The sequence below is a fragment of the Nannobrachium achirus genome (genome assembly GCF_963921795.1).
Source record: "Nannobrachium achirus genome assembly, chromosome: 4".
Taxonomy (NCBI): Eukaryota; Metazoa; Chordata; class Actinopteri; order Myctophiformes; family Myctophidae; genus Nannobrachium; species Nannobrachium achirus.
Window position 1 is genome coordinate 38,015,242 of NC_137813.1, and position 23,772 is coordinate 38,039,013.

General features: G+C 41.3%; 1 protein-coding gene across 2 annotated transcripts; it reads left to right on the forward strand.

Annotated features, from left to right (window-relative positions):
* The first annotated feature begins 7,533 nt into the window (after positions 1–7,533).
* slc4a1a (solute carrier family 4 member 1a (Diego blood group)) lies at positions 7,534–23,549 on the forward strand. 2 transcript variants are annotated; one of them, XM_080723794.1, is made up of 21 exons: positions 7,534–7,655; positions 9,178–9,260; positions 9,796–9,851; positions 10,338–10,441; positions 11,067–11,113; positions 11,737–11,902; positions 12,450–12,585; positions 13,357–13,447; positions 13,552–13,594; positions 14,081–14,265; positions 14,766–14,973; positions 15,380–15,583; positions 15,738–15,886; positions 16,369–16,563; positions 16,722–16,949; positions 17,685–17,774; positions 18,134–18,300; positions 19,216–19,457; positions 20,222–20,391; positions 20,536–20,709; positions 21,751–23,549. In XM_080723794.1, the coding sequence occupies exons 2-21, from the start codon at positions 9,237–9,239 to the stop codon at positions 21,802–21,804; spliced, it is 2,733 nt and encodes a 910-aa protein (XP_080579920.1). In that variant the 5' UTR covers positions 7,534–7,655; positions 9,178–9,236; the 3' UTR covers positions 21,805–23,549. The 2 variants fall into 2 exon arrangements, with proteins under 2 accessions (XP_080579920.1, XP_080579921.1); XM_080723795.1 differs by having other exon boundaries at positions 7,581–7,635.
* Positions 23,550–23,772: the final 223 nt, after the last annotated feature.

Consider the following 23,772-nt stretch of genomic DNA (forward strand, 5'->3'; position numbering starts at 1 on the left):
TTCAAATGCCATAAACTGTCTGGCTGGTCTCCCCATAATACTGTGACAAATGTGTTCTGGCATGGGTCCACTAGGGGGAGCCAATCTCAACCCAGTCTATCTTCCTCAGGACAGTGTCTTTGGAATGCCAAATGTAATAAATTATCTTGTGCACCTTTTGTTGAATCAAAGAAGTCCAAAATAGGCTATAACTAGAAGCAGTGCTCTTCCGAGCACAGGTCTCCACCAGACCGTGCGTCCTTGTGAACTGATCGGTGGAGTTATAGGTAAAACCACAAATCAGCCTGTTATAGCGCCACCATGAGGCTGATTTAAAAAAGAATACGTGGCATTTCTTCCTCGGCCTAGTGGGAACGTGTGTGCGCGATTTCATGATAATTGCACTTTGCGTTTGTGATTTGAGGCATTTTGTTCAAAACGGCTCAATCCTACAAACTTTGGAAGCCAATCTTAGCCAATCAGGATGGAATATGCCAAATCGGAAAGATCCGTGTCGATCACATGACTGTCGAGATACTGCCTACCGATTTGTAGGATTTTTGGACAAAATCTGTAAGAATAGTGCACAGAAATGTGTTTTGCAAACATCGGCCACTAGGTGGCGCTAGAAAAGGCCCATTTAAAAAATTTAGGGCAGAGGTTCTAGTTTGGCATCCAGGGAATGTGTGTGCTCACTTTGGCAGCGACCGGGCCAACGGCGACTGAGATTAGCTGCTCACAAACTGCGAGGACGCACGCAATCCTACAAACTTTGGAAGCCAATCTTAGCCAATCAGGATGGAATATGCAAAATCGGACAGATCCGTGTCGATCACATGACTGTCGAGATACTGCCTACCGATTTGTAGGATTTTTGGACAAAACCTATAAGAATAGTGCACAGAAATGTGTTTTGCAAACATCGGCCACTAGGTGGCGCTAGAAAAGGCCCATTTGAAAAATTTAGGGCAGAGGTTCTAGATTGGCATCCAGGGAATGTGTGTGCTCACTTTGGCAGCGACCGGGCCAACGGCGACTGAGATTAGCTGCACACAAACTGCGAGGACACACGGACGGACACACATCGGCCACTAGGTGGCGCTAGAAAAAGCCCATTTGAAAAATTTAGGGCAGAGGTTCTAGATTGGCATCCAGGGAATGTGTGTGCTCACTTTGGCAGCGACCGGGCCAACGGCGACTGAGATTAGCTGCACACAAACTGCGAGGACACACGGACGGACGCACGCACGGACGGACGCACGGACGCACGGACGGACGGAGGGGAAAACATACTCTCCCCTCAGCCTTCGGCTGGTGGAGACAATTAAGGTAAAAGTTCTGTGACCCTGGCATCAAAATGAAGATCTGATCTTACTTTACTGAAAACGTTTTCTCACTTCAACAAATGATTTACATGAAGTGTCTTCAGTTAATTGCTGTATTTAAACTGAACAGAGGTTTGGTGAAGTGAAATGCAATGCAGTATGCCTCTGTGACTAGGTGGGTCTTTGACAGGCATTCTGGTAACCAATGATAATTCATGCCAGCCTGCTTGCTCTAAAGCTGATAGAGGACATCTGCGCAGACCTGCTAATTTGGAGCCACAGTCCTTCATTTAAAGCAAGGGTCTTCAACAAGGGGTCCGGGACCCATAGGGGGTCCTCAGAGTTAATACAGGGGGTCCTCCAAATCTTTGTGTGATAGAAACTTTTTTTTCTCCTTTTTATATTAACCACTTGAATCCTTATTCTGAGAACTTTGGCCAAAAATAGATCTACTTGTAGATCGGCTATTTTTGGCAAAGAGGTTTGGTGTAGGGGGAAAAAGAGCAGACTAAGTACAGAGTGAAAGGCCAAGTTTATTAAAGTATTGACGGTTCATGTGGTTAAATATCTAAAAAAAACACAAATTGACATGAATCTAAAATATACCGATGATTGTGCTGTCAAACGATGAAACTATATGGAGTCTATGAAAAGGTTGTGGGGGTCCCTGCTTCATCTCTCTCTCAGCTAAAGGGTCCATGGCCTGAAAACGTTGAAGACCCCTGATTTAAAGAAAAGAAAACTCCAATATAACCCCTTTTGAATGTGGTATTTATACTAGCTATGGTTTAAAGATAGTTCCACCCAGACAAGCATCTTAATGGTCAAACCCTGATAAGCGTCTGCTAAATGCTTCATTGGAACTTGAATTATAAAACATTGTTTCAGGCACATTTCAGACTCACACGATGCAATTTAACATTTGAATTTCCTATGAATATATTCTGGTTTGGGTAACACTTTTGTACTGTTAGAATTACCAGCCAACACAGTGGAAAGTCACCTGTTTGATCACACAGTGACACTTGGAGTTACAGTGACTCCTGGTTACCTCTGTGGTTTGACTGTGGTGACATAAATATTACCTGTATACAGATGTTGACAAAGGGGAAAGACAGCATATGGTGTCTTGGTGACAAGAATTTGATGCTGTTGGAGAGTGCTGTCTAAGAAGTCGGTCCAAAATCCCCAAAAGGTGATAATTTGGGTTGAGATCTGGTGATTTCAAAGGCCATAGCATATGATTTACATAATTGGAATAATCATCAAACCATTCTGTAACCCCTCAGGTGATCATGTGGATGGCGACATTGATTGTCAACCTGAAAGACAGAACACCCATCAGGATAGAAATGTTTCATAATTGGAAGGTAAAGGTGGTCACTCAGAATAACTTTGTATTGATTTGCAGTGATCTTTGTGTCTAAGTTGACAAAGTGGGGAGCGTGTCGATATAGTGTCATATAGCATCTGTTCGACGGCCCATTCTTTCGATGCGGGTGAATGTTAATCTGGTGAAAAGCTAATCTGATTCTGCCGACGTGGGTGAGTAGTTAACCTGCCGACGCGAGTAAATGTTAACCTCTATGCCTAAACCAAACCCTAACCCTAACCTCAGTAACCGTGACGCGGGTGAATAGCTAACCTGCTGATGCTGGTTGTCGAAAGAATGACACATCGAAAGAGCGAGATTTCCCCGACAAAGTGTACCCAACCTTTGCCAGGAAGATTCTCCCCACAGCATAACAGAGCCATTGCTGTCAGTCAGGTCAGGGTCAAGCGTTCAGGCCTGTACCATTCCCTTGGTGTACTGTATGTCACACATGCTCTTGCACACTTGTTGTGAATATGGCGAAGGATGACTTATCTGACTATATCACTTTTTTTACACATCTCTGTAGACCAGTGCCAATAGTTTTTGCACCACTGAACTCTGCATTTATCTTTGGAGTGTATGCAATGCAATACAAATTTCTTTTGCCATCTTGATCTAAAATCTACGCAATGACTAGTCAAGCATGATAGGATGTTAATTGCTTAATAATATCATGCAGTCCACCTGTAGAAGATGCATTTGTTATGTTTCTCCACTCAGTTATTCAGGGGTTTTCTTTAATTTGTCACTGGTCTGTGTTTTCTGACTGTCTGAGTCTGTATCTCACTGTGGCACTTTACATTCCTCTCAATTCCTACTATTTATTGAGTGGTTTTAAGTGCCTCTGAAATGTTTGAAGCTAGAACTATACACGTTTGTTGAGACGTACACTAGGGTGGACTCTCTGACAACTGGGAGTGTCTACATATTACAACAGATAATGCCAATAAGTACTTCACTGAAACACATGGGCACAGCAGATAGCTCCCACAAATTGCCGATATCACATCCATATGCCATAGTGCATTTAGTATAGGGCCTATTGCTCTCTACACTAGCCTACCACGCCAAGACACTCATTCACTCACACACCCTCATATCTTGACACTGTCTTGTCAAGACAGTGTCAAAAAAAATGTCAAACATAAATATTAAACATAGAATATCATACAGTCTACATTTCCCAAAAATAATTGTACCTGTACTTTTTTTCCTTTTTTTTGTTACACCATTGAGCTAATAGAGCCTGTCTGCTTGCTCAGGGGATACATTGAATCTTGACCATCAGGTCAAAATTTGGGTCAGATCCTGTGTCTAGGTGAGACATGACCTTTGACACAATCTAGAGAAAATTAAACCACCCCAGTTGTATAATTTGTTGGGACCGCAGGTCGCATTTACTATAAAAACCTGCAGATCCTGTGTGTGTGTGTGTGTGTGTGTGCGTCAGTCACAGTGCGTGACACCTCATCCCAGCTCAGCAGAAGGATATAGCTGACCTGTTCTGACCAACCGACCAGGTCTGTGCATTTTTTTGGTCAAAGTTGATCCCATGCCAAAGAGGATCAAGGCTAACCTGAGTTTCCTTTTAGTTGACCTTGTACCAGTGAACTGTACTGTCATGAAACTGTACCTTTCCCTGTGCAAACTTCTGATAAATACTTCAATCAATCAATCAAACCTGGTAGAGTATGCTAATACCAGTAAAATGCCCTAAGGGCGAGAAGCGACCACGCCATAAACTTGACCTCTGCGTCTTAAAATAAATATTGGCACTTTGGCTACAGTGTGTGCGACCGCTAACTTCTTTGTCTTTTAAAGACTATTAATGGGATCAACTGACATTTGGAGGATTCCCCTGGTAACACAATGATCTGTGAGTAATTCCTTTGCCAAAGTCTGCATCGATATTGACTTACGGAAATGGTGCATAAAGGGGAGGGGCCCGAGCCCTCACTGACTTCAGTGAGTCAGTAAGGGAGCGGATTGGGCCTCTGTGTGAGTGTACACACTTGCACTGTATAGGTCAGGAAGTAATTAAACCCTCTAGACTTAGTAAAGTGGCAGCTCAGATGGTTCTGATGAGAACAGGGATGATATTGATGACATCAGGGATCTCCATATATGGGTCTATGAACCCCATGTATGGAGATAATCCCATCGGGTGGGGCACAATGTTAGGCACCCTGACCCTATATATGGAGATAACCCTATTGTGTCACACATGACTGTCGTCATAGACGGTATGCGTTGCCAGTACTCCATATATGGAGCTACCTGACACATCCTACTAACCTATCTAGGTCTGACCTCATAAACTCCATATTTGGACCAGGACGATCATTAGCTCCATATATGGAGCCAGCAAAGACATCTAGTGCTGACATCAGTCTAATGTAGAACTCCATATATGGACATAGCTGACTTATCAGTGAGATGTCACAAGGACACAGCCAAGCACTATATAATGGGTAGCCAATCCATAACCCCTTTTTTTGAGTGACAAACAAATTAATGAGGGATTTTGAGTGCCAGACAGGATCTGGTGGCGACCTACAGTCGCAACAATATGAATACAGGCAAAATTACATTTTATTCATTTTACAAACAAGTTACATTGTGCTACTTTAAAGTATTTGTAGTTTTTAGGGGTTACTCCTCTCTTAATTTGGAAATGTGTTAATTTAATTAACTTTAATTTATTTCAGAGAGTGTACAAATGTAATGTCCCAGTAACTGTATTGTTGTTAGAGTAGAGAATGGGACATGCTGCTTACATGTGATAGTTTCAAGTTTTGGCATAAATCTATGTAATGCAGCAGGTACTGTATATCAGTCCTCTGATCCTCCCAGTTTGAATAAGATTTTATTGGAAACTGTTTATCGTATCGTGTCTCTTTGTGCTGCTCTATTGCTATATTTGATAAGCTTAAAGCTTTGCAGCACAAAATGTAGTTGGTCCCAGAACTGGCATAAAGTTTGCTCTGACAGCTTGTTATTTGTCAATATAGTCCTTATTTTTAATAAAATGAGATTGTTGTTAATTTACGCAGAGCAAATTAAATTTGTATGCCTGTAGCCGAGGTGATCGAGCCTTTGCTGCGGCTTCCCCGAGGCTCTGCCATTTCACATAAGAGAATAGAAATAGAAGCTTCATAGAAATCTTTAAATCACTATTGAAGACATATTTCTTCTCCCTGGCTTATGAGCCCAGCTAAATATTATTACTCCCATTTATTATTCATTATTATTACATTATTCTTCTGCTGTGCATATTTCTCACCGTAAGTTTTTAACCTGCTTCTTTTTCAATTGCTATGTATTTGCTGTATATTCTTTTTTACTTCTTGTGTTTTATAGTGCTTTGGTTGACCTTGGAAATGTGCTTTATAAATAACATTTTAGTGTTGAGTTGAGCCTACTTCCCCAGATAGTATCTGGTGTATATTATGTATGTTATATGTATAAATATTTGAGGTTCAGTGTCTTGCTCAAAGACACTTAACAGACAATGTAAATGTGCCACACTCTGCCTACAGGTACTCTCAAGAATGCACTCTCCTGTCAGTGCAGAGAATGGAACCAGCAACCTTATCAGTCAGCCTGTGTGCATGCATCCAGGTATTGTAACTGCAAGCTGTGCTGTCATTAATACACCCTATAGTTGACCTATCCTTGGCCCCCATCCTTTTCCACTTGTTCTACATCAAATCTCTGCCAAAAATAGCGCTGATCTACAACAAGGGTTCCCAAACCTTTCAGGCCGTCCCCCAAATGTAATCATATGGGTGACCCCTCCACCCCTGACAAGCATTTGGAATTGTAGGCATTAGAATTTAGTTTGACTCTGTTCCACAGACACAATGCCTCACACTGCAAGGCGTTGTAAGCTTGTTGATCGGCTATTTTCACAATGTTTTCCTCTTTCTTACGTAATATTTGACAATTATTCAAAAGCTTTAAAAGTCCTTAAATTGTAACTTCAGAAATGTGCAGATACCTGTACCCTGTATACACTTATACTGTACGTCGGTTTGTTTACTGTTGAGTGAGGAAAAAACTGTTGCACAACTAATCATCTGGGTGGGGCCCCTCCAATCCGACCCCCATTGGAAACCACTGATCTACAAGCTCACGACACAACGTGTTTTGATGCATTGTGAGCTTGTAGATCTTCTATTAATAAAATATATTTAAATATAAAATCAGATAAGGCCCTTATTAATATGGTTTATGATAATTTTATATCATGAACTATATTTGTAGTTTACAGCTCAGTTAACAACTCAAACTAAAATAGGACTTCCCAAATTAGCCTCATGAATATGAATCTCTTGGGCAATGAAGAACATGATCAGCCTGAATGATGCCTGGTGATGTCATATACAGTATCTACTGTAGAGTCAAACCAAATAAGCTTGAGAACTGTTAATGGAGAAAGTCGAGTAAAATGTGTTTATCAGACCTTCTCAAGATCATCACTAGGGGGGATTCCCCGCATCATCGAAAAGGGAATCCCCAAATGACGCAGCAAGTCAAGATGCTCTACTCCTGATATGTTCCCCCCTTGTCTGGCCTCCTCTACTTTTGAGACCCCCTTGAGTCAAGGTATGGACCCCATTGGTCCATACAGGTCAATATGTCTGACAGTCTGTCCTGACTTGGCCTTGTCCCCAAGTGGAGAGGGCGGAGGGATATCCCTGCGTCAAGGTGCCAGAGGTAGATAGCGCTGTTTTCCAGTCAGGCACGCCTTATCTTCTTCGTCCCCCACAGGGCGCCAGGCGAATGGAGGGTTGTCGGGTGCAGGCCTTTCGGGTCGACGTAGTTTCGAATGGGTGTTCCCTCTGCTGGCATTCGTTCTCTGTGCTCATCTTCATCGGTTTTTGGTCACTCAATCTTTTGGCACGACTACGTTTACAGCGCAGCGATCGTCCTGTCCCCAGCGCTGCAGACCAGGTGGGAGTACCTGCATGCAGGTAAGGGGTGTGGCCTTCTCTGGTTATGGGGTTATTTGCCTGAATGGACTGGAAGGGTCAAATGAGTTGGGTGGGGCACAGGTGAAACAAAATGGACATTTGAATTTGCTCCTGGTGACATAACGGCTTACTCATGGCTTTACTAAATTTAAATGTACAGTGTGCTTTTTGGAGATGTCTATAAGCTAAGGACAGAAATTCAGGAGGGTTCTTGGTGATTCTCATATGTTAATAATGACAATGCAGAGAAAGTTATTTTAGTTGTTAAATTTGGTTCCACGTTGATCTATTCTGCATAGCTTGGGGGTCACATTTATAAAGCTTATGATTTAACAGCAATTAAATTCCATATATTTCCAACATCCGTTTTACTAATCTGTTTTATGTCTTATTGTGTCATTCGCTATAGTTTTGTGTCTGTTGCCTATTTATTGATTTAATAAGGGACCATTCCTTACAATTTGACATAAATATTATTATTCATTCAACTTTCTTCTCGCGAATATTAAGCCAATTCAATCAAAAAATGACCTAATACAGTATGCCAGTTGTGCTGTTCAATTGATATTCATTGTGCTAAATAATAATAATTTGTGCTCCAAGAATTATGTTATACTGAATGAGCATTTCTATATAGATTGTAGCATAATATGTGTCTACTTGTATTTGTATTTTAAATAGTGGCCTCACTGTAATAATGTTGATAACTTGAATTTGTTACTGTAGCGTATGATAGAAGTTGCACAGTGTTCTGTAACAAAGAGGGCGTAACCTACAGATAAGACAATATATGTTGGCTGTTTCACTACATAAAGTACAGTACGGTATGGGACACATGCTGTAGTCTTAACGGCTTTCTTACTATCTGCCGTCAGCCGTGGTCCTGAGCTCACCAGACAGCTGTCTGTGACAGTAGATTGCGGTATCATGATAGAAGATGTTAGGGCTGGGCGATATGTACAAAACCAAATGTCACACATTATGTTTGACCAAATACCATGTGACAATAATTATATGTACTGTATGTATATACCTATATACATTTTTTTAAAATTATTATCCCTTTTTTTTAGTTTTTCTAAATTTGTCAAAAATAGCCAATCGAGAGGTTTACAACACATCACATTGTGAAGCATTCTGAGCTTATAGATAGACTATTTTTGCTAGTGTATCGATATAATATCAACATATTGACAAAGTGGATGGTAAATATTTTTGATATTGCATTGTGTTCTTGAGAGTGGGAATACCATCCTAACAATCAAATGAGTGGATAAGAATGATTTTGCTGCTGTAGGCCTACATTAGAAATAGTTTCAGTAATAATGTTAATCCAACCAAGATGCTGTACATCCCAAGTACTCAGAAACCCTTGACATTCACTAGGAGAAATTGTGGCTTCATATAGATGTTACTGCCTCATCTTTGTCACATCACAGTTGCAAGCATATCTGACTGAAATATTATTTGAATCTCATATGAGGTGATATTTATGTACATGATTGTGGTTTTATTGTTACAGGGAAAGCTCGGCCGTTGCTGAGAATTTATGGGAAGACGATACACATCTGAAACACACCAATGGAAAACGATCTGTCTTTTGGGGTCAGCCTAACTTTTTTACACACTTGTTAATTAAGGGAGCATTTTTGACAGCCTTATCTCCATACATAATTATGTAACTATGTGTCTCATAGTTGGAATGAGAACTAGAATATTAACCTACTGGTAACATTATTGGGGGGATTTCAAATAAGCTATAGGCTTTTTCTTCCTGGAATGTTAAAGTACATACTGTAGACATAAATGGCCTTAACCCATTCAGGCCGGGTACACATTCAGGAGGGGCTTACAGTACATGTACAGTATGTTGCAAAATATTTGTTTTTGTAGGCTAAATTCTGATTTAGGCCTAACTATAGGTTAGACCTAAATGGGTTGAATATGATAATATGGACTGATATATACTGTAACAATAATCAAGGCTTGGTATGCCTTGGATATTATATTACTATTAAATATGGACTGAAGGACAGTTTAGTATGTTTGTAAGTAAACTAAAGTGTTTTTCCACTTCACCATTGCCTTTTCAATCCCTTCACCTCTCAAGCTCTCTTCCATTAATTCATCTTAAAACTAGGGCAGTGACTCGTCATATGAAGACAATGAGTCAGCCTTCCCTTCTCCATTAAGACTGTAAGTTCCTTATTTCTTTTAAGTATTCTTACTGGTATAAGTAGATGTTTGGTAGAGGTTTTGCTTCAAACTGTAAAACAAACAGTGCCTCTAGTTCTGCATGGTTGTCCCAAGCTTTCAGTGAAAGTGATAGGAGATAGTTAGTCAAATCCTGCCCTCCTCTGGCCATGGAGAGAACAGCACCCTTATCTTTGCAAAACCAAACTTGATGAGCCTTTTGAATAGCCTGAAAGATATTTGCAAGCTGCAAACCCTGCCTCACTTGAACACCACACCACAATAGCAATTGATATGATTTTCCTCCCAAAACATTTTTTCCCCCTGTCAGGGCTGAGTTGCGTCGCTTCGTAAGCAGAAAGACAAGCTCCTGGCTTCTTGTCGGTAAACTCTGGTGAGACATTGAGAGGCGTTGCAGGGCAGAACCCCTGCTCTACTTGGCCTTATTTTTCAGTTTATACCACTGTTCTGTTTCCTCCACACCACCAGGACACCACCAGGCCACAGAGACAGCTATGACCTGGAGCAGAGGAGGGCGGACCAGGGGAATGTGGTGCCCTTCGGGACCATCGTCCTCCCCGCTGCCTCGGAGGGTAAGCTGCTCTGATGCAGTGCTTCTCATAGTGGGGTGCTGGGTACCCCCTCAAGGGTTAGGGTTAGGGTTAGGGGGGTCCTTGAGGGGGTACCCAGCAAAATAAGTATGAGATTAAAGGAGTAGTTCAACCCCAAAATGACTTTTTTACTCATGCCATGGAGACTCGAGTTCAATGATGTTTTTGTATTTCTCACATTCCTAAGACAAAAAAATCTATTATAGAAAGATTTCCCCCATTGATTCTCGAAAAAGTCATTTTGGGGATGAACTACTCCTTTAAGGTTCACCACTTTTACCTATGTGCATGGGCTATTTGAAAATAACCGATCTACAAACTCACAACGTATCGCGGTGCATTGTGAACTTAAAAAAATAATCTTGAATGATTTTGAATAGTTTTGGAACATTTTAACAACACAAATCTTGTATGGGGACAAAGGCACAAACAAATGGGGGTCTGCAGCCTAATATATCTATTTTTTTTAATTTGTGGATCCTTGACATAGCCTATGTTTGTAAATCACTGCTCTGATCACCCTCCCAGTACAAACAGGGAATTTCGTCTGTCTCCCGCCAAGGTTGTGATATCAAAGGTTAATTGCATTATTATCTGGCCATTTCAGCCTTCCGGAACCTGAACACCAACGCCAACACAAGAGGGGATGCTCAGGTAGATCTACCATCTTTCTTTACCATATATACCTTCATAAGCTGTAATCTTATCACATGTAGTTTATTGAAAGTGTATATAATTTAGGCCAACCTTTGTGAACTGTAAAATCCTCAGTGTTAAATTGAAAGGGTAAAAATATCTCATAAAGGTCCATTCACTTAAAGCTCTACTATGTATTTATTTTTTTGTGATTACAATGTTATTTGATCTAATCTGTATTGTAGAGTATGTTAATATAATATAACCTTTACAAATGGGGTGGTTGTATTTGGTCTCGCTGCTCTTCTATTGAGACCTTTAGATTCTGTGTCTGTTCAATCTCTCGAGACAGAGTCAACGATGGCTTCGTAAAAGGAAGAGAGACAGACCGAGTGGGCGTCGCCCTTTCTTTGATGATGGGTTGTCTGTTTGACACGACTGGTTGACAAGTGATACAGACTGACGGTCACAATTTCTCCCCTGAGCAAGCTCTATCAGCTCAGCGATAAGTGACAAGTTCAGCACTTGTGCAAGGGATCCGGGGTTAGGATAGAACAGAAAAGTTACAGAGGGTAGCTTTAACATTTTGCATGTTTCTGTGCGATGGTCCCTGTCTAATGCATGGTGTTGTATTACCGCAGGCCTATGTAGAGTTGAATGAGCTGCAGGGCAGCACCTGGCAAGAGACTGGCCGCTGGGTTGGCTATGAGGAGAACTTTGACCCAACTACCGGACAATGGAGCCCCTCGCACATCTCCTACCTCACCTTCAAGAGTCTCCTGCAGCTCCGCAAGATCATGAGCACAGGTACACAGGCAGACCCTCAGCTAAATACACACATACAGTTGTGAAAACGCAGAGCCCTCCTCTCTAACGGCAAACGTGCACGTGGGGTCCTCAAAGTTACTACAGGGGGTCCTCCAAATCTTTTTTTCCTAATTTTTTATATTAACCACTTGAACCCTAGTGTCCAAATTCCGAGAACTTTAGCCGAAAATAGCCGATCTACAAGCTCACAATGCCAGCTTGTAGATCGGCTATTTTCAGCAAAGAGCTTTGGTGTAGAGGGGGAAAAGAGTACAGTGAAAGGTCAGGTTTATTAAGTATTGACGGTTCAAGTGGTTAAACATCTGAAAATACAAATTGACATGAATCCAAAATACACTGATGATTGTGCTGTCAAACAATGAAACTATATGGAATCTATGTACAGGTTGTGGGGGTCCCTGCTTCATCTCTCTCTCTCTCAACTAAGGGGTCCTTGGTCTGAAAACTTTGAAGACCCCTGTAGTAGAACAAATGTGTGGTCAAGCATGGTTTGCATTGTGACTCTGTTTGTCTAAAATGTATTTAGGTGCTATCCTCCTGGACCTGAATGCCAGCTCACTGTCGGCTGTGGCTGAGAAGGTTGTTGATGAACTGCAGAGCAAAAACGAAATACGTGCCAGCGATCGAGACTCTGTGCTGAGGGCTCTGCTGATGAGACGCAGGTAACACTCATGCAGTATACCGTCACTGTCGGGCAGAAACCTTGTGTCTCCAAGTTTCAAATTTGTACGTTTTTACGTAAAGTAAAGCCCTGCTTCTTCACACAAGACTATTGCACAAAACTAGTGAAAACAGCTGATCTACAAGCACACAACGCCTCGCGGTGCGAGGCGTTGTGTGCTTGCTTGTAAGATCGGCTATTTTCACTATCTAGATCATTTTTAAAACGATAAATAGAGGGTATGCGTGTGACATCATCATCATGCCCGGAAGTTATTACTTTCTGGCCTTGACAGCCCATACATCCAAACAGAAAAGTCCAATCTGATTGTATTAAACAGTGTTAAACAATGTTAAACTCACTTTGCCACTCGATTTGCCATTCACTTTCTGCATGCGCATACCCTCTATACAAAACGAACGGTTTTGGACATACAAGGTTTCCACCCGTCAACCACAATATACTATGTATGTTTACAGTACACACTAAAGTAGCCAGACGAACACTAGTGATGGATACCTACCAGCACAAACTTAATACACACTGACAATGTACGTCATATTTTGGGACAGTGAGTGATCATGCAATAGACTTGCACACCTTATGTTTGATGCTACATAGAGCTTCGTAGCATCCAGCCACAATGACAAGCTGCACGGTTTGCAAGTAAAAGTAATTAAATACAGTACATGAGAACACGAGTCCCATGATACAGTTGTGTGTGTATTCTATTTATTTTGTAATCTCACACTCTCTCTCTTCGCCCTTCCAGTCAATCTGACCTAGTTACTGAAGATACTACTGAACCAGGAGCCACTCAACCAGGAGACATTGAGATGCAAACCTTTTCGGTCACCAAAAGGGTATTGTTCATTTTCAGCTATGCTGCTATACCCAATAATCACTGCTTTCATCTGTTATCAACATGTCATAACTTACACTGTGCTGACTGCCCACTGTTTTGCAGAGAGACTACTCTGACAAAGTGGAGGCCTCCATCGTGCTCTCTGGTAAGTGCATGACATTCGGACGGTGGGTCTCTTTATATTGTTATCACTTTTCCCCTACTCATATCTCCGCCACCGTTGCCTCTATCCATGCCAAACTTTGCACACACACTCTTCTAGCGCCACCATCAGGCCGATTCTTCCAAAACACATTTTTGGATACTGCTCCTAGTACATTTTGCCATAAAATCACGCAAAGCGGTACACAGTATGTCTAGAGTCCTGTCATCAACATGGATCTCTCCGATTTAGCGCCACCATCAGGCCGATTTTTGCAAAACACATTTTTGGACACTGCTCCTACCTAAAATCATGCAAAGCGGTACACAGTATGTCTACAGTCATGTCATCAACATGGATCTGTTCCATTTAGCACCACAGGCCTATTTGTGTATACATGTGACCTGACGGTCGCTTATCTCCCAATTAGGGAGTCTTACTGGTTATCATTATTGTGTATATTGAGCTATTGTTTTCATTTTCTCACAGGCGTCCTGGACACATTGCAGAAACCAGCGGTAGCCTTCGTCAGGCTGAGTGACTCTGTTGTGATGCAGTCTGCCCTCGAGGCTCCTGTGCCCGTTCGCTTCATCTTCATCCTGGTGGGACCCAGTCAGAGTGGGCTGGATTACCACGAGGGTGGCCGCGCCATGGGTTCACTGATGGCCGACTGGGTGAGAGACAGTGGAGATAGTGGAGAGGGAGAAATGTGATGACACTAGAGTGATATGGGGCAGTTTGTCACGCTGCGAATCGGGCTGTCACAATCATGACATTTTACTTGACTAATAATTGTCATTCAAATAATTGCGATTAACATCAGAACATCAAATTACATTGTGTTTGACGTTAGGGGTTGTAAACTCAAATTGCACAACTCAAATATACAAAGAAATGACTTAGAATGATCTTTACCAATACTCAAAATAAATAGAATAGAAGCTATATTTAATATTTTAAGTAAGTAAGTACTAGCTGATCTACAAGCTCACAGTGAGCTTGTAGATCTGCCATGTCTACTATGTTTGAAAATGTATCAGTCTTTCAACATGGAAACGATTATGAGGACAGCGCAAATTGCCATTATCTCAAATAATTGCAATCAGACGATTATGTGATAATTGTGACAGGCCTACCTGAGAAGAGCTAAAAACAAAAACCTTCTGTCTCGCAGGTGTTTGGTCTGGAGGCGTACCTGGCCCAGACGGGACAGGACGTGACCAACGCCATTGCTGACTTCATGGACTGCAGCATTGTCATCCCCCCCACTGAGATCCAGGACCAGGCCATGCTGGCGCCAGTCATCGACTTCCAGCGGAAGCTGCTCCGCGACAGACTCCGCCCATGTGACACTCGGCTCGCCTTTGGTGACAGGGTCAAAGGTCAGTCTTACATACAGCCCTCGCATCTTCACTTTTAGCTGCATTTAATTCTAATCGCAGCTTTTTATCATATCTTAAGTTTGTATGTGTTTCTTTTTTATATCATTAAAAGTGTCATTTTAAAAACATATTATTCCTTAACAAAGCATTTTATCTTAATTCCCGACAACTTCATTGTGTGACAGTGTTGTGCAAAAGTAGCAGAAATAGCCAATCGTTTTTTTTCTGTGGGTTTTAACAACAATAACAAGAGCTTGTGACTAAATTATAACTCCATTTGATCCATTTAATTGGAACACAGGTTATTTTCAGATTTCCTGAAAAGTAATAGTTTTGGTTTTGGAGAAAGACACATTAAAGTCAGATCTGCTATAAAATGTTAGCATTTGGTTTGCTTGTTGACCAGGAGAGAAAGCCCCAGAGGAGCCCAGAGAGGATCCACTCGCTCGTACAGGTTATCCTTTTGGTGGGATGGTGAGAGACGTGAAGCGTCGCTACCGTCACTACCTCAGTGATTACACAGACGCCCTGAACCCTCAGGTTCTGGCCGCTGTCATCTTCATCTATTTTGCTGCCCTGTCCCCTGCTGTCACCTTCGGGGGACTTCTGGGTAAGCGCTTAATACTCGACTATAACTTTGCCAGTGTTTCTTTTCTTTAGGCACACTGATGCTCGGATACATCTATTTGTGTAACAGTGTTTAATATGTTAGAGATCAGAGAATTATTAAGTGTGTGCTTAATTCCTCATTTGTCTGACCCTAGCTGATAAAACAGAACGCTGGATGGGGGTGTCAGAGCTTATGGTATCGACTAGCCTCCAGGGAATCGTCTTCAGTTTGATTGCTGCCCAACCTCTGCTAATCATTGGTTTCTCTGGACCACTGCTTGTGTTTGAGGAGGCTTTCTTCCAAGTAAGTACAATTCACATTTCTAGACTGGCCTGTCCACTTTAGCCGTGAAAGCAATATGATGTAATAAACTTTGTCTGATGTCATGTTATCCTCCTTGGCTCCCTGGTTAAACTAAGGCGGTGGACCCTGATGAAGGCCTTTAAAAGGATTTTCTACTTGAACTGAACAGAGCTGTCTTGCCTTGGACCTTCTTTAAGTTCACCACCTTATTTTTTCCACTGTGATGCCTACAGAGGAAATGAAATTAGAACTCTTGTCCTGAAACCTAACCCTTTCCAAAAATACCTGTTCTCGGTTTGACATAATTACGGATCCACTCAGTGCTTCTTCATCTATTATTTGATCAGCGTATGTTAGTCTTGCCTAAATATGGAGTTCCACACTGACTACATCAATATATATATAGGTACAGGTACATGCAATTGTTACACTTTAATTGTATTTCAATGACATTGTTTTTTGCCTTTGTTCTTCTATGCTAGTTCTGCAAGGGCCAAGGCATTGAGTACATCGTGGGTCGAGCCTGGGTCGGAATGTGGCTAATCGTGATCGTGATCATAGTTGTGGCTGTGGAGGGAAGCTTCCTGGTCCGATTCATCTCTCGCTTCACCCAGGAAATATTCTCAATCCTCATCTCGCTCATCTTCATCTACGAGACCTTCAGTAAACTCTTCAAGGTCTCCACGACACTTTTTCCCATCCCATTTAAATGGCACCAAAAGTTGTTGTTTTACTTATATATTAATAATTTGATACACAAAAAGAATGTTCGACTTTTCCCTGTTCACTGTGCTTTACCTCTCAGTCAATACTATTTCCTTCTCTTCTTTCATAGATTTTCAAAAGCCACCCACTGATGCTGAACTATGTCGTAATAAATGCCACACAAGACCTTCGTCCATTCATCGAAAAGACCGTCCAAAGTGACAATGGAACTGTCATTGAAAAAACTCCAATAGAATACCCCAACACTGCCCTTCTGTCTATGTGCCTTATGTTGGGTTGTTTCTCCATTGCATACGCACTACGAATCTTCAAGCAGGGTACCTTTCTTCCTGACTTTGTAAGTCCATAAATTTGACTAATTTTGTATACTCATAGTGAACATTCATGTGTAACGGTTGTCATTTCAGCCTGACTGTCATTTATATATATTTTTACTTTAGATGGTCCCCCAGGTTAGCCTAGTTTCACTGGAGTGCCTTGTCTTCTAAAGACAAAATAAATAAAAGGAAGACATAAAATCTAATAATGGTGTGGTCTCCCTGTCCAATCTTTAGCCATCGATTGTAAGATATGAATTCAATTTAAGAACGAAGCAGCACAAATCACAATGCAATGTTCAGTGGTGAAGCGGCACTATAAAGGCTGGCTGCTTGTGAGTTGTGTGCATGTCCTAGTGTGGTGATATGCCTCATTTGGCCAAATGGAGTGTAGTATATACTTCACCAATGACAACAAAAGTGCTTCACAAGAACAATGTTAGTGTAAGATTCATATGTGTGTGTGTGTGTGTGTGTGTGTGTGTGTGTGTGTGTGTGTGTGTGTGTGTGTGTGTGTGTGTGTGTGTGTGTGTGTGCGTGCGTGCGTGCGTGCGTGCGTGCGTGCGTGCGTGCGTGCGTGCGACCCTATTAACCATATCATTAAAAAAAAGGTTCCAATATCATAATTTTGCTCATTACCACTGAAAATGAAATGAATACTGAAAAGTACTTGATAATAATAAGTGGAAAAGCATCATAAGTAATTTGTATGAATGCTAACCAGTGACTCTTTTGCTCTGCTCTTTTTTTTTAAGGCTCGTAGATTGATTGGAGATTTTGGAGTCCCCATTGCTATTTTCTTAATGACTGCTGTGGATATGGGTATTGACCAAGCCTACACTCAGGTAAATTCTTTGCTTTTAAAAAAAGAAAGGAAAAAAGCCCCACCATCTTGCATATTTGCATATTTGTGTAACTAAGATATGAAACCTGTTGCTTGATCTTCCTGTTTATTATTATTACTGCTCTTTTTAATTGTTTATTATTGCTGCTAGAAAATGTTACTCTAGTGTATTCATAAGATATAACAATAGATCTTGAATCTCAAAGGATCATTAGACCAGAAACCCACACCACCTTTAATTAGTTAATCAATGTTATTATGAGATGTATTTTTCTAATAATTTCAAAGTTCAAAATTTAAAACCATATCTGGTTCATTTGAATCCACCTGAAACTGTAGAAACTGTGTGTGCTCTTGTAGAAACTGGTTGTGCCGAAAGGTATTGAGGTGACCAATCCTGCTGTCAGAGGCTGGTTCATCAACCCCATGGGACTAGACAAGGAATTCCCCACCTGGATGATGCCAGCATGCTTTGTACCAGCCGTGCTAGTCTTCATCCTCATCTTCCTCGAGTCCCAGATCACTACGTGAGTGACATGTTAACATACAGTATTTTCTGGACTATAAGGCGCACCTGACTATAAGGCGCACTATCAATGAATGGTCTATTTTCAAACTGTTTTCATATATAAGGCGCACCTGACTATAAGGCGCACATAATAGACGCTACCGTTGCGTTATGCATCAAACAGATGGAGCTGTGCTAAAGGGAATGTCAATGTCAATGAATGATCCATATATAAGGCGCACTGGACTATAAGGCGCACTGTAGTTTTTTGATAAAATTAAAGGCTTTTAAGTGCGCCTTATAGTCCGGAAAATACGGTAAGTGTCTTGACACACATGCAATATGTTTGTGGTGTTCAAATAAAGGAGAATATGTACAGTGTTTTTAAATGAATGTTTACATATTAACAGCATAACCTTTCCAAGTCCAAGTTTCCACTAATTGTAGTACACTACTGTAATATTTAACATACAGCTCCGCAGTGTCACACACAGATGTGACGAACCAATTTCTTACATTTCCTAGAAGAGTAAAGACACCGGCTGCTAATTATTTAAACAATTATACAAGTTTGTTTTAGGTATGCCAAAGAGCAAGCACTAACAAAGGTCAAGGGTATTGATGCTTTCCCACTGTTACACATAAATTAAATGTACCCTATTAATTGTATAAGCTGCAGCTGTTTACCATGCTTGACACGTGAGAAAAGGGTCTATTAGTTAACCACTTAAACCCTACAGTTTACTTCATTGACCAGGGTCCCCCTAGAGGTCTATTTCTGGTCCCTTCCTTTTTTCCCAATACACCAAATCTATTTTCAGAATGTTTGCCTGTTATGAGATGCCCGGTTAACATCACCCTGCAATAGATTAATCATCAATCAATAAATAAATATTACTCATTCTGTTCAACTGCTGTCTTTGTGGAATGCCAGGCTGATTGTGAGCCAGCCTGAGAAGAAGATGATCAAAGGATCCGGATTCCATTTCGATCTGCTCGTCCTGGTCACTATGGGTGGCATCGCGGCTATTTTTGGAATGCCCTGGCTGAGTGCTGCCACTGTGCGTTCTGTCACCCATGCCAACGCCCTCACGGTCATGGCCACGGCCCCGAAGAAGGGGGTTGAGAAAGTGATTGAGCAACGGATTAGTGGCTTGCTGGTGGCCATCCTGGTTGGTAAGTGCTGCCATCTACTGTGCTGATAGAGACACCACAGAATATCAAGTTGTAGCATATATTTCCCTTTTTGGAGCTGTGTGGAACACAAGCTCCCTATACGTGGCCGTGTGTGTCTGTGGGTGGGTGGGTCTGTCTGTCTGTCTGTCTGTATGTAGCCTCTGGTGTAGCCTGACTACCCTGGGTGACCAGAGAGGTGCTGTTGAGTCTAGCCTGCCCTGAGCATCAACTGCAATACACACACACACACACACACACACACACACACACCCACCCCCCACCCCACACACACAGGCACCCCCCCCCCCCCCCCACACACACACACAGGCACCCCTCCCCCCCTCCCCCCCCACGACCACCGCTCAGTTCACACACACACACACACACACACACACACACACACACACACACACACACACAGCTCCACTTCGAACAGAGGTTCGATTTTTTATTAATTGTATTTTCTTTCAAGGAAGATAATCCAGGTTAAACACACAACAGACATGTTATGTTACAGACAAGATGACATGTCACACACACACACACACACACACACACACACACACACACACACACACACACACACACACACACACACACACACACACAAAATAATAGTAATTCGTAAATGTTAAATAAATAAATAAAACTATTAAACACAGAAATACAAATGTTGCGATTAAGTAGGCCTAAACCATACTGACCAATTACTCACATAAATCAAATTGCCTTCGTTAAGCATTCATTTTCTATGCAACTTCCAGGTGTATCCATTTTCATGGAACCCATACTGAAGCTGATTCCCATGACCGCCCTTTTTGGAATCTTCCTCTACATGGGTGTCACCTCCCTCAGTGGAATCCAGATGTGGGACAGGATACTTCTATTTTTCGTACCAAAGAAATACCATCCTTCAACTGCCTATGCCACCAGGGTATTCAGCACCCCGTCACACTCCTCACCATGTTGCTATACCTTTTCAGAGAGAAAAGAAAATCATATTCAATAACAGACCAATCGTCCTTGTATTAAATTAACCTGTGCATTCATTCCCACTGTCCTTTCCTGCTTTGTCAAGGTGTCGACACTCCGGATGCATCTCTTCACTCTGATTCAGCTGGTGTGCCTTGGTGTTCTTTGGGCCATCAAGATGAGCGCCGCCTCTCTGGCGCTGCCATTTATTCTCATTCTTACCGTACCTCTGCGTATGCTCATGACTGGCAGACTCTTCACTAATCTGGAGATGAAATGTGTAAGTTAGTCTGGTGATGTGTGCACACTTTATATACCTATATATATATATATATAGAGAGAGAGAGAGAGAGAGAGAGATTGAGATATTTTAACACATTAATACACTATAGAGTAGACCAGTGTTTCCCAAACAGTGGGTTGGGTGGGGAAATCTTGCTCTTTCGATGTGTCATTATTTCTGGGTCTCGGACACCCCGGATTTGAACCCAGTTTCTTGTGCTATTATAGATATTTTTACCATTGAGTTAATAGGTTAACTGGCTAGGCTAATCTGCAGAGATAATTCAGCTTTCATGAAACCGTTTGAGCGCTGATTCTGGCTAAATTGAGCCACCATGATATTTGATAAATCCAGGCTTTATCCCTAATCTAGGTTTTGTGAAACAGGCCCCCTGCCTGCTTGCTCAGGGGTTCAATTTAATCAGGTCAAAATTAGTGTCGGATCCTGGGTCTAGGTGAGACATGACCTTTGACACAATCTAAATCAGTTTTTGGCTGACGCTTTTGGCTCAGGACACCCTTGAATTACATTGTTAATTTACAGTACCTTACATTCATGTCAAATATGTAAGTCTTTCCCCCTATAGAGGAAAACTTGAGAATATATTTTTTCTTTAGGAAAGATCGAACATAACTTTTATACTTTTTGACCATTTAAGCCCCAGCATCCTTATTCTGGGGGGAACATTCACCAAAAATAGCCGATCTACAAGCTCACAGGACGTCACAATGTGATGCGTTGTGTAGCCTATATATCTGCTATTTGTGGTGAAGAGACTTGGTGTACTGTAGGCTACAAAAGCTTTATTTGTTCATTGGACCCGGGGGAGACATTTCTCTTTTAGGTCTTGAGCTGAAAGGTTTGAGAAGCACTGCTGTAAACAAACATACTAAGATTATAGTACAGTAGCTTTTTACGTTATGGTTAGGACATCACAAAACCTGCAGAGATATGTCTAGAAATCAGCATGCTAACTTGGCACACCTGGCGTCTGCAATGTGTATTTCTTTATTGTAATTGTATTTAATTCCGTTCTAGCTGGATGCCGATGATGCCAACGTGAAATTTGATGAAGAAGACGGGGATGTGTAGCCTATAACGCATTCCCCTTGCCATGAACACACCACCATTCACCAATAATCATATGAACTCAAATCCTATTAACCAGTGAGTAATTTGAAAATTGTATATGATGTGCCTTCAGACATAACAGTGGGAAAAGTAATTTGTAACCAAACTGCCTGCAAGAAAAAATATTATATTACTGTGGTCAGACAAAAGTTTAAGCAGTCTACCAAAGCTTGTAATCAACAATGTAACCTTGAATATAATCCATGTAATGTTACTACGACAAGCTTTTCCAATTATAACAAATAAGAGACTTACTCAGGGACTTAAAATTCATTTTATTTTAGTACCAACAGCTCCAAAAGTTATTCACTTTTCCCTTATTTAACCATTTAAATTGTATGTTAAAATGTAAGTGCCTATAAAATGGGAATGCATGTTAAAGTGATTTGCATTCTGAAATGAAGTGGTGTTTTCCATTAAGGTCTCAGGTCACAGCAGTTGAATATATTTTTAGCTTGAGAACGTGTAGCAATTTTGCAAAACTGTTGTCCTTCCAATGTCATATCAGAGTCTAATCACGTCTGTACTTAGGGTGATACACAGTAGTTTTACTCAATTTCTAAGATGCATAAATAATGCATACTAATGGGACCATCACACCAATCTTTCCCTTGTACCTTTTTCTTTTTTCTTAGTCTTTTTAGAATTTTAGAAAGTTTTGTTTATTGTGTTGTGCCAGTGTTCATTGAAAGAAGCTAAGCATTAATTTTATTTAAGCTGGTCAGTGATGGATCATTTGTAAATAAGGATGAGGTATGCTTACTTCTGAATGAGATCTTTTTTGCCATATTATTTTGTAGACCTTTATTAATCCTGTGAATTCAATTTAAGCTTCACTCAGCTGATGGCTGCTCAGATGGGTATGATAAGCTCAGCTAAGTGTCTTGCTCAGGGACAGGGGCGTCACAAGGGGGGTGGGGTGGGGGTGGGACTGAGTTACAAGGGCCCAAGGTGGAGGGGCCTTCATTATTTTATACTTTAGCTATTGAAAAATAGCAGATATACAAGCTCACAGCACTGCAAGCTTGTAGATCTGCTCATTTTGAAAAGTCGTGAAAATGTGTGCAAATCTTTGAATATAATGTATTTTTTATGCGAACATTTGGAACTCAAATTTTGCTTCTGGTGGGGTCCCTGGAACTAAATATTTTGAGATGGGGGTCCGTGGCCAAATACTTATCATTTTGGGGGTCCTTCACATGAAAAGGTTTGAGCACCACTGACATAGAAACATAGAAGCATTTTAAATATTCAAAGACTTGAACAAATTTTCACTATTTTTGAAAAAAATAGCATATCTACAAGCTTGCAGCACGGCACTCGGTGCGGCGGTGCCACACTGTGAGCTTGTATATCTGCTATAGCACAAAATAATGTGTAATAATAATGCATTCCTAGTCTAAATGGGGGCCCTGCAGTGAATCATTTTACCCAGGGCCCAGAATTTGGTGCAACTTCTACAGGGACACTTCTACATGTAGACAAAGGTGGATGCGAGGCCTTCTGATTACCAGCCGGCCTCGAGTTGCTACCACTAAGCTACGCCGGGCCAAATCTAATCGATTTAGTGTAATTTTAGTAAATGATTGTAGAAGTGGAGAACAGTATTAGGGGTGAGATCATATTGTTTGGCTTAATACAATTGATTATTGTGGTGAGGAAACTTTTGTGTAAATGTGGCATGTATGTTTCTCTCATCTATTGTATATTTGTGTGCTTGGAGCACTGTACAACGTTTTGATTTTCACTTTAATTAAAAAATACAATCTCTCCTGTGTTGATTATTTAAAGCACATCTCTCATCATACTAAGGTCACTCACAGCATCTTTTCAGCCACGAGTGAGAGGAGGTTCAGTTGCTGGACCACTGAAAACGCTACCACTCCACTGATACTTAAAAACACGAGTGCTCATTGGAAAGTCATTTGT